This window comes from Sus scrofa, chromosome 1, assembly GCF_000003025.6.
Source record: "Sus scrofa isolate TJ Tabasco breed Duroc chromosome 1, Sscrofa11.1, whole genome shotgun sequence".
Taxonomy (NCBI): Eukaryota; Metazoa; Chordata; class Mammalia; order Artiodactyla; family Suidae; genus Sus; species Sus scrofa.
In genome coordinates this window covers 126,897,608-126,916,099 of record NC_010443.5, presented here as the reverse complement: position 1 = coordinate 126,916,099, position 18,492 = coordinate 126,897,608, and the positions used below count along the sequence as shown (strand labels likewise).

At 41.9% G+C, this 18,492-nt stretch overlaps 1 protein-coding gene across 15 annotated transcripts in view; it reads right to left on the bottom strand.

Annotated features, from left to right (window-relative positions):
• SPG11 (SPG11, spatacsin vesicle trafficking associated) overlaps positions 1 to 18,492 on the bottom strand; it is a 107,551-nt gene that overhangs the window by 81,915 nt on the left and 7,144 nt on the right. For 12 of the 15 annotated variants that reach the window (XR_002345138.1, XR_002345136.1, XM_021096462.1 and 9 more), the window contains 7 exons: positions 17,863 to 17,960; positions 17,146 to 17,295; positions 10,580 to 10,764; positions 9,259 to 9,483; positions 6,857 to 7,058; positions 1,697 to 1,834; positions 1,053 to 1,501 (listed from right to left, as the gene is read on the bottom strand). Coding sequence is in view for 13 of the 15 variants with exons in the window: in XM_021096462.1 (XP_020952121.1) it covers positions 1,053 to 1,501; positions 1,697 to 1,834; positions 6,857 to 7,058; positions 9,259 to 9,483; positions 10,580 to 10,764; positions 17,146 to 17,295; positions 17,863 to 17,960 (1,447 nt within the window). In the remaining 2 variants the exon portion in view is untranslated. Of the gene's footprint in view, positions 1 to 1,052; positions 1,502 to 1,696; positions 1,835 to 6,856; positions 7,059 to 9,258; positions 9,484 to 10,579; positions 10,765 to 13,684; positions 14,128 to 15,531; positions 16,710 to 17,145; positions 17,296 to 17,862; positions 17,961 to 18,492 lie in introns of those variants that run through there. The other 3 variants (XM_021096453.1, XM_021096475.1, XM_021096483.1) reach the window with 3 other exon arrangements.

Below are 18,492 nucleotides of genomic sequence, written 5' to 3'. Positions count from 1 at the left end.
CCAACTGGGAACCACGAGGTTGCAGGATCCCTGGCCTTGCTCAATGGGTTAAAGATCCAGCATTGCTGTGAGCTGTGGTGTATGTCACAGACGTGGCTTGGATCCCGCATTGCTGCGCTTGTGGCACAGACTGGCAGCAACAGCTCCGATTAGACCCCTAGCCTGGGAACCTCCATATGCCGTGGGTTCGGCCCTAGAAAAGACAAAACAAAACAAAAAAAACCTGTGATACTGAAGAAGAAACACATGGTTAGTTCTATGAGAACACTCAGTACCTTTATAGGAGATTATGACATATATGCTAAACCAATATATACCTGACATACCAAACCCAAATGCCTACAAGGGCTAAGCAGGTGGGAAGAGTAGTGCAAGAAAACCTAACCTGAAAGAAAGTGGCCCATCTAAGAACACTGAAATCCAGCTCTAATCCATAAATTACTGTGCAGGAATGGGGCTAAGGGTGCCAAATCTTCTAATTTTTCAGTAACAACTGGAAATCTAGATTTTGTGTGAAATCCTCTAATTTTACATGTTTATAATAAATAAAATTGTTTTAAAAACTCTATGAAGTGCAAGCCAAGCAAAATAAATTTGAGTTCATACATAGCTCACGAGCTGCCAACTTACAACATTTATGTGAAGTGACTGAAGTCCCATGAAAGACTCCCTGGGTTAAAACCAGCCTACCTTACTCTTAAACACTTTCTGACTCAGTATTTCAGCATTCAGCTGAGCAGAAATGAAATGAACTTAATTACAAACTGAACATCTCAGGGAGCTCTCTTGTACCACACCAGGTTAAGAATCCGGTGTTGTCACTGTAGCGTCTTGGGTCCAATCCCTGGCCTGGGAACTTCCACATGTCAAGGGTGCGGCCAAAAAAAAAAAAAAAATCCGAGACAACATCACTGAGACTAACACCAAATTATCTCCATAAAAGGCTATGCTTAGAGGAACCAGAAGGCACTACCACCACCTGGTCAGCAGAGGTAAAATAGATGAGACCACCTCTCCACAATGAATCTCAATCTGATACAAGATGTTCTCACCTGTTAAAACAAGGCACAGTTGCTGGCTTCCACTGCTGTCTACAGGAATACATCTTTTACCCAGGGAAAAGTACTGCATGCCCTGGGTCTCCAAATCCCATAGGGCAATGGTACAGCCTGTCCTTTCCACCGCCCAAGTAAACAGTGCAGTAAAGCCTGTCACAGACACACATGTAAGCTCAAAGGGTTCCTCCTGTTCACTGATGCGCATTCTTTTCCATGATCTTCCTGGATCAACGGTCTTGGAAGGACCTTTCTGTGGAAAATTATACTGGCTGTGCATTACATTCTGCAGAATGAAGGACCAGCTTGGCACACAGGTACGGTGGTCACCAGATTCAGTGGACTCCAAATGCAAAATATCCTGGAACCATGGAGCACAACAGTAATCTTCCAGCCTAGAGCTCTTTATTGTTTCATTCAGTGATGACAGCTGGGCTTTCCAAGACCTGGAAGATAGGGCAGAACTGCAGAATTCCCATCTGTCACACTAAAAGGAACTAAGTAAAATATGAAACCAAGCAAAAGTGCACTGAAGAATATAAAAGCGTCTACCTCTGTAAAGACTTTGAGTGAAAAGATACAGTGTCAGCAAGACAAATAATGGAAATAATAAAGTCAATCCAAAAAGGAGGCTTCTGTACCTATCGACTTGGAAGGAAAACTTGGTCAATTTCATGTTGTACTCAGAATTAACAGGATCATCTTCATCTATCCCCTTAGGGCCTTCAATAGGAATGTCTTCTAGAGTTCTTTCACATAATAGGTGTCCTGGGTGTTGCCTATATTTAAAAATAATAGCCACAGTAAAAAATGATGATCAACCCCAAATCTGTGTTATTACTGCCCCTGTTAAAAATAGAGGGGGGTGGAGTTCCCGTCATGGCACAGTGGTTAACGAATCCAACTAAGAACAATGAGGTTGTGGGTTCGATCCCTGCCCTTGCTCAGTGGGTTAACGATCCAGCATTGCCGTGAGCTGTGGTGTAGGTTGCAGACGCGGCTCGGATCCCACGTTGCTGTGGCTCTGGAGTAGGCTGGCAGCTACAGCTCCGATTAGACCCCTAGCCTGGGAACTTTCATATGCCGCGGGAAGCAGCCCAAGAAATGACAAAAAGACAAAAAAAAAAAAAAAAAAAAAAAAATAGAGGGGGGTATGGGGCGGAGGTGTCGGCGTAGAAAGGTAGAAAGTATACAGACAATAAGTTTTCCTGACTCCGACTCCTATTCTCCATTGTTCAAGGCATAGCAATGGAAGGCAGAGTGATACAAAGTCAACCTTAAATTGTGATTCATTTGTAACTATGTGTGGAGATCAATGTTAACTAGATTGATTATAGTAATCATTTCACAATATACCCATATACGTGTGTACTTGAAACTAATATAATTTTATATGTCAATTATATATCAATATTTAAAAATTTGACCCTTAGGGGAATTTAAGTTTAGGAAGAAATTAAAACTTCTACCTAGGGAGTTCCCATGGTGGTGCAGCAGAAACGAATCCAACTAGTATCCATGAGGAAGTGGGTTCAATCCCTGGCCTTGCTCAGTGGATTAAGGATCCAGTGTTGCCGTGCACTGTGGTATAGATCGCAGACATAGTTCGGATCTGGTATTCCTGTGGCTATGGCGTAGGCCAGCAGCTGCAACTCTGATTTTACCCCAGCCTGGGAATTTTCATACGCCTCACATTTGGCCCTAAAAAGCACACACAAAAAAAACCCCAAAACAAACCAAAAAACTTTTACCTAAACTAATATATTTGAGACTTCCAACAACCTCATGAGGTAAAATAAGCTTCTTTTGAAGATATGGGAAACTGAGGCTCAGAGAAACAGTGGAACTGGATTTGAACCAGGTAAAGGTGATCATAAGCCCAGGCTCTTAATCACTCACCATACCACCCCGACAAATAAGACTGAGGCTGAGACCACGGGAATGCATAAGAATTAGGAAGACAAAGTATGAGTGCAGGTGTAGATGAAGAGATGGCTGTCACATATCAGAAGCATAAAGAAGGCTATGGTGGCAAAAGATAGTCAATGAGAAGCAACATGGTGAGGGATGACCTTGGCAGGGGACAGATGGGGCTAGGCTTCAAGACTTTTAGCTTGGATCTTGGGAGAGAAAGAAGCTAAAGAAGGGTTTTAAGCAAAGAAGCCATATGATCAGACACAGAAGAGCAGCTGTGGGGAGAATGGGATGCACGTAAGCCCCCTGAGCACTTAAATGATAAACCTTTGACCCTTTCAGCAATTTGAAGGGAACAGATTGACATACATTTGTCAAGGAGATGACGAAAAGAAGTTAGAGATGGCCAGGTGACAGTGAGAAAAGACACCCTGTCCCCCAATGTTCAGACCTGGCCGTCCTCTAATAAGATATGCATTTTAACATCACCCCTCTGCCTACTCCACAGAGGATGGATTTGACGGGGGGAGAACAGCTATGAGGAGAGTAATTACAAGGCTGTTAGGCTAGTTCAAGTAAGCGAGGACAGCAGCACGGACCAGTGATGGCAGAGGAGTTAAGACAAGTGGACAGATTCCAGAAAGACTCAGGAGACAGAACGGCTAGGACCTGGTGATTAACTGGACGTGGACCTAATACTCAAAAGAGGCTGGAGATGTAGATAAGAGAGGAAACAGAAACCAGTCCCTGAGGATGAGGGGAGGAATGGGATCCAGAGCACACACAGAGGGATGGACCTTCATGGGAGGAGGGAACCCTTTCATTGCAAGAGGACGGAAGATGGAGAAGATGAGTGCAGGACGGGGTGTGGGGGGGATTTGCAATTTCCTGTGAGAAACTGAAAGGGCTCCCTTTAGATGGGTTCCACTTCTTTCATAAAGTAGGAGGTAAACTGAAAGGAAAGAGATGAACAGAGGTTCGAGGAAAATGGAGGTTTAATACCACTGTTGTAAAGAATGGACTCATGAAAAGTCATTGTAAAATTTCCAGGCAACATGAGAGACCGCAGAAGGTAGCGAGTGTGAACTTAGAGTGGTCCCCATTTTCCTTTCTGGTTCTCTCACAGATGTGCAGTTGCTTGGGTGCAGGGAATGAGAAGGCAGAATAAAAGAAAAGGATTTGTCAGACCAAGTGCTACCACAGGGCAGGAGCAAGAGTTTAGGGCACATGCAAGAAAGTGACTGAAATGACGGGTCACAGAATCTATGCTGCCAAGGGAGGGACATGAAAACAGGACCCCCTCCTGTCTTCTCTTGTGAACTCAAAGGACTGGGATTCCAATGACACCAGATGACAGAAGTGGGGGTACTTGGGTAAGCAAGCTCTAAAGCTGGAGCAACTGTGGCCAGATTGGGGTGTGCAGAACAGTGATTCATGGCAGGAGCAGTTTCACATAATGACAAAGCCCAGGGTATAACTATGGGAAAGGACAGCTAAGGTAAACTAGACGGAAAAGTCACTGACAGTGAACTGAATGAACAAACCATGAGGAACTTACAGGGAGCTTACAAACTCCATAGGAAACATACACACACACACACACACACAATCAGAGAAACAAGAACACCCAATGAAGTGCCAAACTGTAGTTCAAAGCAGAGGTGCTCGAGAAGTCTGAAGGGGAGAATCATAAAATGAGCAGAAATGTACAAACGGAAGAAATTTTAATAAGGAATAACTTTACGAGAGAGGTGGAACTCAGAGCATGGACAGGACTTGATAAACGAAAAGAGAGGACTGACGTTCGGTGGGGGTGGGAAAGAACTAGTGTCAGGAGGCCGGAACGGTACAAACACTTTCATATTTCAGAGCACTCTTAGAAAAGAAACACCCAGTCAACTTCCTGGAGAAGTCACACAATTAAAGTGCACCGATGTAAACAGGTAATGGATAGCGATCACTCATTTAGTTGGACAGGACAGATCCCTAAATTGACTCCAGGGAACAGAACAGTAGTCTTCACTGGCTGATGTTACAGGGGCTGACTTCAGTGAAATTTGTCCTGAGGAAGTGTCTGGTGCTCTCTTCAGTGTTCTCCTGGGATGCAGCCAAAACATGCAGAGGAAAAGAACCCTACACTCACCAGAGCAGCTGAGGTGGCTTTCCTCCCTCCTCACCTGTCAAACTGTTTTCCAAGGAAGAAGATTAGGAGTCAACTCTACACATAAGGACATATTTTAGTTGGTGAAAATGACCTACAGATAAATAAGCACACAGTCTTAAAATGTGCTCATCATCCCTGCTCAACGATTTTTTAAAATCAAACATTTTTTATTAGGGTATAGCTGATTTACAGTGTTGAGTCAATTTCTGCTGTACAGCATAGTGACCCAGTCATATTCATGTGTGTATGTGTGCGTGTGTGTGTGTGTGTGTATACACATTCTTTTTCTCATTATCTTCCATCATGGTCTATCCCAAGAGAATGAGTATAGTTCCTTGTGCTATATAGTAAGACCTCATTGCTTATCCATTCTAAACGTAATAGTTTTCATTTACCAACCCCAGACTCCCCATCCATCCCACTTCTTCGCTTCTCCCCTTTGGCCACTGGAGATTCTCATACTACGTGAAATAAGTCAGAAAGAGAAGGACAAATACCATACAATATCACTTACATATGGAATCTAAAATATGGCACAAATGAACATAACTATAAAACAGAAATAGACTCAGACATAGAGAAAAGATTTTTTAAAAAAGAAAAAAGTGTTAAAAGGCCATTTGAAACAAATGAAAAATATCACAGTAGGAAGAAGTTCTGGCTGATAAGTGAAGAGGAAATTAACCCTTTTTTGTGAACCAAACAATGAGCAATTAGCCCATCAAAGTACATTTCCAATTTGTACTCAGATATTTGTTTATTTCATTCATATGAAGTTATGACCAAAAATCCTAATGGTTTGAAATGGCCCTAAATACTGAAAGTCACAGATTAGCCTATTTTAAGATAAGCAAGTTGCAATAAATAGGCTGTTCTGTGTGTGTGTACACTCACATATATACATATTCCTCTCAAACATTAGAAAACAGAAGTAGGGAGTTCCTTTGTAGCTCAGCAGTAACAAACCTGACTAGTATCCATGAGGATGTGAGTTGGATCCCTGGTCTTGCTCAGTGGGTCAAGGATCCGGTGTTGCAGTGAGTCGTGGTATAGGTTGCAGATGCGGCTCAGATCCAGGGTTGCTGTGGCTGTGGTGTAGGCCAGAAGCTGTAGCTCCCATTCAGCTCCTAGCCTGGGAACTTGTATATGCTCAGGTGAAGCCGTAAAAAGAAAAAGAAAAAAAAAAAAAAAGGAAGTACTCAATTTTTACCAATACATTTAGAAAGCTAAAAGTGTGGGCCTTCCAAGGGAAACACCTGAGGAAATTCTCAACTGGAGAAAGCGAGGTTAATATATCTTCTCAAAGTCCCTAAAGTGAAAAGTGATCCCTTAGGCAGTCAGAACCCTGAGCTACATAAGGCACAACACTAAAACAGGCTAAGTCCCATTTCTCTTCTACTCTAGTGTTGACAAGAGGTGATTAAATAACGCATAATAGCCAAGGGCTTTTTAAAATGTGCTTGACTACTCTTCATCTATGATGATATAAGCCACATATAACATATATAAATCAAAATCAAACCTGGACATGCATCCCGAAATAAAAAGGTGGTCGTCTGTACAAATTTTTATACTGTAAGCTTACTATGCAGTAGCTAGAACATGATCAACAAATAGAGGAAGAAAACTGGTTAAAACAAACAAAAAAGCTAACACATACATTTTTAACCTCTTATGGGTCCAATTATTCACCTCAAATTAGAGAAGGAAGTGATCCACATACCTGAAATACAAATTTAAGTTAAGAGCAACTGCAGTGTTGGAGGAGCTGACAATCATTATAACATCGAGGTCTTGAGACACTTTCAGTGAAGTAAAGGAAGAAATCGTAGATGGCTCCTGTGGCTGTTCATTACACATATCTTCTTGATGAAGTGCTAAGTCCACATGAGCTACATGTCTGCCATCCACAATGTCAAAAATGTCTTTGAGTAAGAGTTAAAGAAAATGCCAGTCTTAAGTATACCTAACCATTTAAAACACAGGACAAGATAGAGTTACAGACTTTGATGCTCCAACCTTATAGGAATAATAACAGAAGGAAAATGGACACTAACAACCCTGTCACATTAACCAGGTGACTATGAAGTTGGTGAACCAATAAATGATCTGATAGAGAGTTTGCTCAACAATACTTGCTAAATCTCCACCCTGTGCCAGGTCCTGAAACATCTCTAATATTTTCCACTAGTGTTCTACAACAGTGCCGTCCAAAAGAAACATAATGCAAGCCTTATCTGTCATTGTAAATCTCTCAGTAGCCTTATTAAAAAAGTAAAAGGAAGCCAGTGAACCTAATTTTAAGAATTTATTTAACCCAACACATCCAAAATATTATCATCTCTACATGTAATAAATCTTTTAAAAATTGAGGAGTTCCTGCTGTGGCACAGTGGTTTAAGAATCTGACTGCAGGTGCTAAGGTCACTATGGAGGCATGGGTTCAATCCCTGGCCTAGTGCAGTGGGTTACAGGATCTGGCTTTGCTGCAACTGTGGTGTACATTGCAGTTGCTGCTCAGATTCAGTCTCTGGCCTGGAAACTTCCATATGCCTCGGGTGAGGTCATAATTTTTTTTTTTTAATTGTAAAAAATTGAGGTATTTTACATCTTTTTTTCATACAAGTGTTCAAATCTGGTTATTTTAAATTTACAGTCCATCTCAACTTAGACGATGAATTTTCATTGGAAATACCTGGTCTGTATTTAGACTTCAAAAATTAATATTTGAGAACTTGGAACAACCAAAGTTGTTCCAAATATACTCAAAAGCTCTCCAATAACTGAATCAATTCAATTATCAGACTTTAAATCTGATAGTTAAATAAATTAAGAATTCGGTTCTTCAGTCATGCTGGCCAATCTCAAGTGCTCAACAGCAACATATGCCTACTGTGTTGGACAGCACAGTCCTATAACTGTGCTCTGCTGGCAACAAAAATGAAGTTAATCCAATATGCTATAACATTTTTCACAACAGAAATTTTCTTTTTTTCTTTTTTTTTTTTTTGTCTTTTTTAGGGCCAAACCCGAGGCATATGGAGGTTCCCAGGCTAGGAGTCCAATCGGAGCCAGAGCCATAGCAACTCAGGATCCGAGCAGCGTCTGCAATCTACACCACACTCACGGCAAGGCCGGATCCTCAACCCATTGAGCGATGCCAGGGATCGAACCCACAATCTCATGGTTCCTAGTTGGATTAGTTAACCACTGAGCCACGACGGGAACTCCTACAACAGAAATTTTGATACAGGCTATGATATAAGTAAAAGGATGAGCTACTTCTTTGTCTTTTTGTCTTTTCTAGGGCCGCACCCGTGACATATGGAGGTTCCCAGCCTAGGGGTCTAATTAGAGATGCAGCCACCGGCCTACACCAGAGCCACAGCAACTCGGGATCCAAGCCGAATCTGCAAGCTACACCACAGCTTACGGCAATGCGGGATCCTTAACCCACTGAGCGAGGCCAGGGATCAAACCCACAACCTCATGATTCCTAGTCGGTTCTGTTAACCACTGCACCATGACGGGAACTGCAGAAGAACTACTTCTTAAATGCAGAGGTCAAAGTTCCAAAAACATTCAAGGGGTCACTCTTTAAAAAATAATTTTGTTGATGACCTATGAATCTGCTAAATACAAAAAAATCCATGATGCTTTCCAAAAACAAATTAAAAATGGTTATGTAAACTATATTATTGTCTAGCATGATGGAATCATCATTAGAGATAAGAGACATATTACATTCATACATGAAAATGTGTATATCACATCCTAAGCAGTCCTCTAAATCCTTCCTCGGACAAGCACAAAGTAGGTATTTGGTAAGAAGATTCTGAATAAAAAGGTAATGTAGAACACACACAATTTAAAAACAACATTTGGCTGCAGAAGACGATTAAGACTATAAAACCAATGTATACTTATAATCTGAAAAACATTTGAATGGAATATAAAGCAATGTAACTAGTATTTTAAGTTCATGAACATCTTTTTCCCTGAAAGCATTACTGAAAAGCTAACAATTCTACCTATAGTCCAGTCCCTAAACCTAAAAGCCTACAAGGCCCATCTTTATAGGTATTCTCCTCCCCGACCTATAAACACCTTTACCAACAAGGATACAGATCCAGCCTAAACTACTCAAAACAAAAAGAATTCCTCTGCAGAGCTGTGTGTCAATAATCCTGTCCACCGTCTGTGCAGGTAAGGGTAATGTGAAACAGCTGAGTACCCTAATGTCAGCATTTCTTTCAGGAAATATAATGTGTAGGACGATACATTTGTTGATGAATAATAATGATCTGTTACTGTGAAATGACAGAATTCTCAAAGATAATAAAGATATACCTATAAAACAAAAGAATATTGTATCAAACTCATTGGTTATAATTTTACAATTTGTAAATATGATTCTGTTAACATAACACAAACAGGTAAAATAAAAAAGAACAGACATTTGACTAAGCCCAACTCTAGGCAATTATTGATCAAACTCACTTAAGTAAATGGTCATTGGAAAGTAGGTAAGGGGATAAATAAAGATGACCTATGATGTCTCTGTGCCTTCTGTTTATGGCCAGAGTGTGGCAGCACACCAGAAGATTTAAAAAGACTACTAACACACACGACCCCAAAAGAACAATCATAGACTCTTTATAAAAAGGAAAAGACGGAGTCGTGGCACAGTAGTTAACGAATCTGAGTAGGAACCACGAGGTTGCAGGCTCGATCCCTGGCCTTGCTCAGTGGGTTAAGGATCCAGCGTTGTTGTGAGCTGTGGTGTAGGCCGCAGACACGGCTCAGATCCAGCATTGCTGTGGCTCTGGCATAGGATGGCAGCTACAGCTCTGATTGGACCGCTAGCCTGGGAACCTCCATATGCCACAAGTGCCGCCCTAGAAAAGAAAAAAAAAAAAAAAAAAAGGAAAAGAAGGAACCTTATAACCAAGGTGGCAAAGATACTACTGCCTTAAAAATAAAGGCCTGACTGCTTTGATTTTTGCTGCCTTCAGCCTTCAGGATGGGATATAGCAAACAGCTCTGTCTCACTCTCACACTGTCCAACAGAAACACAATGTGCGCCACCAAATATGAGCCCACGTGTAATTTTAAATTTTCTAGTAACTGCATTTAAAAAAATAAACAGGTTAAACTGATTTTAATATATATTATTTACCCCATAGTCAAAATATCAGATCAACATGTAATAACTCAAAAACTTTTAAATACTAATTCTTCAAATCTGGAATGTATTTGACATGCAAAGGACATATTAATTCATATTAACTACATTAAGGGCTTAGTAGCCTCATGTAGCTAGGTGCCTACTGTATGGGACAAGGGAGATTATCCCTTTCTGATTTCATCTCTGTAAGAACTTTTCCTGAAATATATAAAATTATATGGATTCAAACATGCTAAAAGACCACTTGCAAATACTTACTGACATTTTGATCTCCAATGAGCTTTTGCAATGTCTCCTCACTATAGCTATACAAAACGGTTGCATCACATCTTCCATCTTTCAAATTAAACTCATAGATGAGCAGTTCATAATTTTCACTAAGAGCAAGCAGTCTGGGCTTGTCTGTTGGTGTCCCACTGTTATGAGAATCCTCCCATACAAACCTAAGGAAAAAGTACAGACTATTTATCATATTCTATACCCACATTAATATTTACCCACAGTGGTGAGGGTAAACGGACAGGACGAGTAGAGAACAACTCTTTAGTTTACCTAATAGCATTTATTCTATATACAACCTAAGGGAATGTAAACTGCCCTAGGATTTCCTGTCCCTTTCCCTTTCCTCCTTTCCCTTCTTCACCTCTTTCCCCGCAGCCTCCTTCACTGAAAAACAAGAATATAGAAGTGGGTGGTAAAAAGGTGGCAAGGAACAAGAAATGGTGGCTGTTTTATTTCTTCATCCTAAATCCTGACAATGACATGTTTAAAGGAATTTGTCATGATCAAGCATAAGTTCCAACCACCAAATACTTGTATTATTTATAAGAGGTGGTGCTAAAAACTAACAAAAAAAATTTTTTTTTTTTTTTTGGTCTTTTTGCCTTTTCTAGGGCCACTCCCGAGACGGGAACTCCCTAACAATATGTTTTGTTCATTTAAATGCTTTCAATGATTTTTTTTTAAAGTGATTATTTATATTCAGAAACTTTGAAGACTTAAATAGCACAGTAAGAAGCTCTGCCCAACAAAAACTTTGTGATAATGGAAGTGTCCTTCATATCTGCACTGTCCAACAGCCACATGTGGCCAGTGAGCACTTGAAAGTGGGTAGTGCAACTGAGAAACTAATAGCTAATGGCTAACATGCTGGACAGGCCATTACAGAATATTTTAAGTATTATAATATCAAAATAGGAGTTCCCGCCGTGGCTCAGTGGTTAACGAACCCAACTAGGAACCATGAGGTTTCGGGTTCGATCCCTGACCTTGCTCAATGGGTTAAGGATCCGGCGTTGCCTTGAGCTGTGATGTAGGTTGCAAACATGGCTCGGATCCCTCGTTGCTGTGGCTCTGGTATAGGCCGGCAGCTGTAGCTCCGATTAGACCCCTAGCCTGAGAACCTCCATATGCCGCGAGTGGGGCCCTAGAAAAGACCAAAAAAAAAAAAAAAAAAACCCAACAACCAATATGGCTAACAAGGATGGAAAAAGACTAATGATGCTACAACTTCAGATTAAATAATGAAATAAAGTTACTCTAAGGAGTTCCCATTATAGCTCAGTGGGTTACCAACAGCTAGAATCCATGAGGATGCAGGTTCAATCCCTGGCCTCGATCAGTGGGTTTAGGATCTGGTGTTGCTGTGAGCTATGGTGTAGGTTGCAGCAGAGGCTCAGATCCCGCATTGCTGTGGCCATGGCGTGGGCCAGCAACTGCAGATCTGATTCAACCCCTAGCTTCAGAAGTTCCATATGTCAAAGGTTTGGCCCTAAAAATACAAAAATAAATAAAGTTACTTTAAAAAAAAAATAAAAGTGCCCCAAATCTAAAAACAATGCAATGGAATGAGATTGAGACCACCATGCTGAAAAAGCTACATCTTTTTAAAAAAGTTTTTTTCTACAGAAGTAGTAAGTTGTTTTTTCTAGAAACAGTGGACTTGGTGGTATTGTTATTATTAGAGAAGAATATTGACACTTTCTATTTGTCTTTATATTTAAATTGATAATGTTTCATAAATAGTCAATTCCTGTTTACTCAGAAAACCTGAAAAATCTCAATGTCAAATACTGAAAAAATTAAACAAATTAAGATATATTTAAAAGACAGAATACTATAAACCCAGTGATATAACTTGCATATAGAACTACACTGACACGTGGAAAAACAAGATTTTCAGTGAAATGACTATAGAGTGTACAGTGATTTCAACAGTATACAAAGGACCTTATATTCCTTGAGAAAATTAGGATGCAAATTCTGCACACTATAAACCTGTCATTATTTCTACCCTTTTAAGTATTTTAACTGAATTAAAATTTAATTCAACTAAAAAAAACTAAAAAGAAGCCCTCTTGATCCTCCCTCACTCTAATTTTATATAATAGTTTATGAAAGCCCCCATTATTTCATATGTGTTCTGCTTATCTTCTATTAGGTTCTCAAACACCTAGAGTTCTTCTGCCTCATTCTTTACAGGGCTGTGGTCATAGGTACTTAACATTGTTCAATAAACTAACTTCCAGTAAGGAAAGCGTTCTTTCCTAGCAATTAGAGATCAGGAATAAGGAAGACAAACATGAAACAGGCTAAAGCATTTACTGATTTTACAAACGAATCTCTACTGTCAGTCACTGTTATAGGATCTGGAGACTCCAGGGTAAGAATCTTCCCTGGCTACTAAGCCGTAAACAGAATATTTCTAACATGTTTTCTGTTATTAGAAAGAGTCCACTAGAAGAGTCAGGAGGTACTCTCGAACTTAATGATGTACAGTGTGGAAAGTAATACATGATTGAAATTATGTCTCTTTTCTCCCAACCATACAACCTCACATAGAAGAACTGTCTCATTACACTTTTTAGGCACTGCTACTAGCTAACGAACAAAAAGCTCATGAGAATCTGTTGAGTGAATGAGTGAGTAGAAAAACTAGGCTCTGTCCTTGAAAAGGGAAAGTCCAAAATGAAGTAAAAGGCCATTTTACAAAACGAAACAAACAGGCTAATTCAAATTACAGAGGATTCCCCCCCTCCACAGCTGACATCTCCAACAGATTTAACAGAAAATGGGCGTGCTGCAAAGCAAGGCGACAATTACTCAACCAGCGCCCAAACAGACCCATTCCAGTTTCTCCGCAGCTGCAGAGGATCAGGATGGTCTCCCACCACTCAAAACCAGAAAGGACCGGGCTGAGACGCCACTTGGGAAGAAAAGGTTCCGAGAAAGAACCAGGCCAGCCTCTGAGGCGTTGCCCTCCGTCGTCATTCCTCTCTCGCTACCTCTAGGACAGGAGGGGAGCAAAGGGGCTAGCCTTGGCTTGGCTTCCCCTGCACGGACAGGCCAGGCCTCAGCACTTACTGCCGAAAAGGGCCGTCCAGGCAGCAGCCGCAGCCGCCCCGGCCGCCCGGAGCCAAGGAAAGCACCTGAAGGGACCCTGCAGCTGTCAGGCTCCCCAGGACCTCCTGTTCTCTGTGCAGCTGCGCCCGGGATCCCAGCCGCCCCGTTGCCTCGGAGGGGACCGACACCAACAACACGGGTAAAACCCGCTCCATGACTTCAGCGTTTCCTGCTGCCTTCTCTGCAGTCATTCTGGGCCCGCTGTTCCTTCCGGTCCCCTGCGCGCAGTTGCTTCCTGCGCATGCGCAGTACAGCCCACCCGCTGTCAGTCTCGTGACTTTTTGGGAAAAAGCAGCGCTGAAATTCCGCCCAGTTACACATCTCTGCCACGCTGCGTTCCACTCCCACCCACTCCAAAAAAGTCGGATCAGTCTTAATATCAAGCTCATTTTTGATGAGAAGTGAGGGCATCCATTAGCTCCCTAAGGAGGCTGCAACAGCTGTTCTCTCTCTGTGGCATTACCCTTTGCCTTCTCACTCCAGCTGCCTCCTGTCTATTGCAGGCTGGTCCCTGCTTCTTCTCTCAGCCTTCCTTACTGAGCTGTTTTTTGCTCACACACTCTGAGTGGTGCAGTGTCCTTGGTAGCTGGACCTATCCATCGTGAGGAAGTTGACATGATGCTGAGATCAAATAACACCCATTGGAGTTCCCGTCATGGCGCAGTGGTTAACGAATCCGACTAGGAACCATGAGATTGCGGGTTCAATCCCTGACCTCCCTCAGTGGGTTTCCATGAGCTGTAGTGTAGGTTACAGATGTGTTTAGGTTCCTGTGTTGCCGTGGCTGTGGCTGGCAATTGTAGCTCTGACTTGACCCCCAGCCTGGGAACCTCCATATATCACAGATGCAGCCCTAAAAAAAAGTAAAAAAAAAAAAAAAAAATCCTTCCTTTATATACATTGACTACTACCTACGGTCACATTTCTCTACATCCTTTTCACAAGATTGCAAGTTGATCCTTCTTGTAGTCATTCCCTCTTTATTCTCCTCAACTCTTCTATTCAGGCCACCATCTCTACCAAAACGACCCCTCAGGGTCAATGATCTTATTGCCACAACCAATCACCACTTCTCTCTCCTCATTCCTCACTCCTTTCTTAACTCTCTCCTTATTCCTCACTCCATTCTTAAAGCACTTTCTTTCCAACTCCTCTGACACTACTTCCCCGATTTTCTACATATTACCTCCCCTTCAGTCCCCTAGGTTGGCTTTTTTCCCTACATCATCTCTTCCTCTCTCCTAACTTCTAATACAGCCATGTGCTGAGAGCTCCTCCTTTTGTGACTTCATCCTTGAACTTCTCCTTTTAACTCAGGACTTTGTCTTTTTGCCATTTCTTGGGCCGCTCCCATGACATATGGAGGTTCCCAGGCTAGGGGTTGAATCAGAGCTGTAGCCACCGGCCTATCCCAGAGCCACAGCAACTCAGGATCCGTGCCGCATCTGCAACCTACACCACAGCTCATGGCAACGCCAGATCCTTAACCCACTGAGCGAGGCCAGGGATTGAACCCGCAACCTCATGGTTCCTAGTCGGATTCGTTAACTACTGAGCCACAACGGGAACTCCAACTCAGGACTATTCTTGACCTACTTGATACATTTACTTGGATTTCTAACAGGATTCATAGTACCATGTCTAAAATGTTGATTATAACCCTCCCAAATGTATTTTTCTCATTTTTCCCCCACTTCAGTCTTGGCACCCACCATTCACTCCACCTGAGAGTCATCCTGGATGTTTCACTACCACCCATATCCAACCTATTGGTAACGTCTGTCGGCTCTTCCAAAATCTTTTCCAAACTTCTTCTTTGCTTCATGTCCCCACAGCTCTTCAATTCTTGCCCCGATTCAGGAAAAATCAAATAAAAACCTTTCTACACATTTTTTCTCCGCTTTTGCTCCTGTTCCCCTAACAATTCAACGGTCAGACACTCTCAAAACAAAACCACATCATGTCACCTCCCTGTTTAAAATTATGGCTTCCCATCACAATTCCAGATTAAAAAAAAAGTTATAGCTTACAGATGTGTACCCTGCCCACCTCGCTCCTACCTCATCACCCACCCACCTTATCTGTATACTTCAGCCACACTTTCCTTCTTTCTTTTCCCAAAATACATTCAGGTCATTCCCACTTTGGGGGCTTTGTGCCCACTAGTGCCTCTGCATGGAATACTCATCATTTCTTCCAGCTTAACTGTAACCTCTACTGACAGGCCTTCTATTCCACTCCAGTCACTCATCATCCAGTTTTGTTTTCACCATGGTATTTATCACTACTTGATGTCTCGTCTTCCATTAGTCCCTCTCCAACCAGAATGTAAGCTTCAGAAGAGCAGGGGCTTTTCCTTGGTCACCATGTTACACCACCCCCTAAAAGGGTACCTGGTTCATGAAAGGAACTTTTGTTGTTGTTGTTGTTGTTAATGACAATAACACAATGGCAAAAATACACAGAAAAAAGGAACTCTTTTTGTGTTTGTTGATGACTTCATGACCTTGTGTCTCAAAGGAAACCAAACATTTCACATCTCAAGGAAGGTACTTTTATGCAACCCTCTTAGCTCAGCTAGGGCTACTTATTAAACAACAGCAACACAGGAACAGTTTCCAAGGTCAGACTATTGTTAGACATAACAAGGACTTGTCCCTTACATTAAGGACAATTGTGAAGCTTCACACATAAGAAAATGGTTTTCATTACATCTCTTTACTTACAAAAATGCTGCAACACATCATTCTATTATTGTTTTAATTATACCTCATTTTGCCATGCCATTTTAGGCACATAGTTCAGATTTTTGAAGAAAGGCATGAGATACTGCTTTGGGCAGAGACCTCCAATACATCAAGACAGAACTGTCCTCAGACTCTCTGGATCCCTGCTGGCATAACCCCTACATAGCTAGTGTCCAATGATTAAACTCTTCCCACATATACATATTCCAGAACAATCTCATCAGTAGGTCAAGGCAAACCTATAAAGAGAAGAGGTGTTAACTCCCAACAATTCAGTTTTCTGAAGTAATTGTGTGATGGGATTACTATCTGTCTCTTTCCAGCAGATGATGTTATAAGGAGAAATGACCTACATGTGCTTCGTGCGTTTACATCTAGAAAAGTTATCTTCAAATATTTCTTGAATGAACAGTTCAGTTTCTCAAATTAATTCTTGCCCGCAAATAGCTTGGAGTGACAAATGACCAAAGCACTTGGGAATAAACTCAAAGATTGGCCTGCAGGACATAGGGACCTAACCTGGAGCAGACTCATCAGTCTGTAAATACCAATGTCTAGAAATAATTCTGAAAGCAAGTTATCCTCCCTACTCTTGCTTTAAAAGCAGTAGAGAAGCGACAGGACCTATTTAGGGCTTAAACAAGGGGCTATGACCTTGTTTCCACAGTAACTTACTTCATCCTAGCTTCCAGCTGCTGGACCAACTGTTTGTCCACGTGGTGACAGAACAGGGGAAGGAGGTTGCTGGAGAAAGCCAGGGGTTCTGCCAGAGAGGCTGTGGGCATCTGGGCTATCTCCCAGGCAGTGAGAACCACCATGTCTGTCCTGGAGCCCAGACAAAAAGAAATATATCAGCATCTTTCTATTGATGCAGGAAATATGCTCAAGACCCACGTTTCTTACTATCCTTCTACCACTGCTTGCTATCACCCCCTGTACCTGCAGCAGATAAGAGACAACATCTGCATGTTTGGTATGTGCCAGGCAGTGCTTAGTGCTTTACCCATCTTTCATCTCGTTTAGCCTTTACACCTCTTTAGATCTCCTTAGATCCCTAGTTTGTAGGTGAGGAAACAGACTAAGAAAAGTGAAGTAAGGTACCCAATGTTATGTTGCTGGTAAGTGACAGAGGCAGAATACAAACATTGGGCTGTCTGGCTCTTAAAGCTTGTTCTCTGATTACTACCTTACACTGTGTCTGCTGAGGAATAGCAGTCTAGGGCACTATAGAAAAAGGAAAACAAGCAGAACAGCTACAGCTCTGCTAGTCTTCCCTTCTCTGTCCAACCTCCTCCCCTATGCCTGAATGCAGACCTCAGGAGACAACTCACCTGGCTCAGCCTACACATCCCAGGGGTACTGAGGGTGTTTTCCAGACCTTTATGATCTTACCAAGCTGTACGGCCACTGTTGGGTTCCTCTAAGGAAGAATCCAGGGATACCAGCTGCTCCCCATGACTCAGCAGAGTGTAGAGCAAAGATATTCCAAACTGCAAGTGTTAAAGTGTCCAGGGTAAAAAGGGTCCACCTGAGGCTTTCAGAGCTTCCCTAGCTCTACTGTTTCCCAATGAAAAGGGCAGATTCACAGGGACACATGGAATCCGACACCTATATAACCCATCAAGTTCTCACTGGCTGCCTGAGAAATTTGAGCTCTTTCCAAGGAAATCACTGCTGTGATTGTACCAAAAGGGTTCTCCAGGCAGGGAGTTGATTAAATGCACTTGTGATCTCCAACCCCCAGGGTCAGAGACTGTAGATCAGTGACAGACCCAGGAGGTGGATGCAGTAGGCTGTGGACCCATTTTAAGAGGCGTTGCTTTAGGCAAAGTCTTCCAAAAGGGTTCACAAGACAACCCAATGGGGTTTTACAAGATATGAAACATACACATTGGAGCCCCATCTTGATTTTATTATGTACCTAATATAAGCATAGTGTTCCTTGTAGGTGATTTTTTTTTAATTTTTCATTTTATTTTATTTTATTGCCCTTTTGCCTTTTCTAGGGCCGCTTCTGCGGCA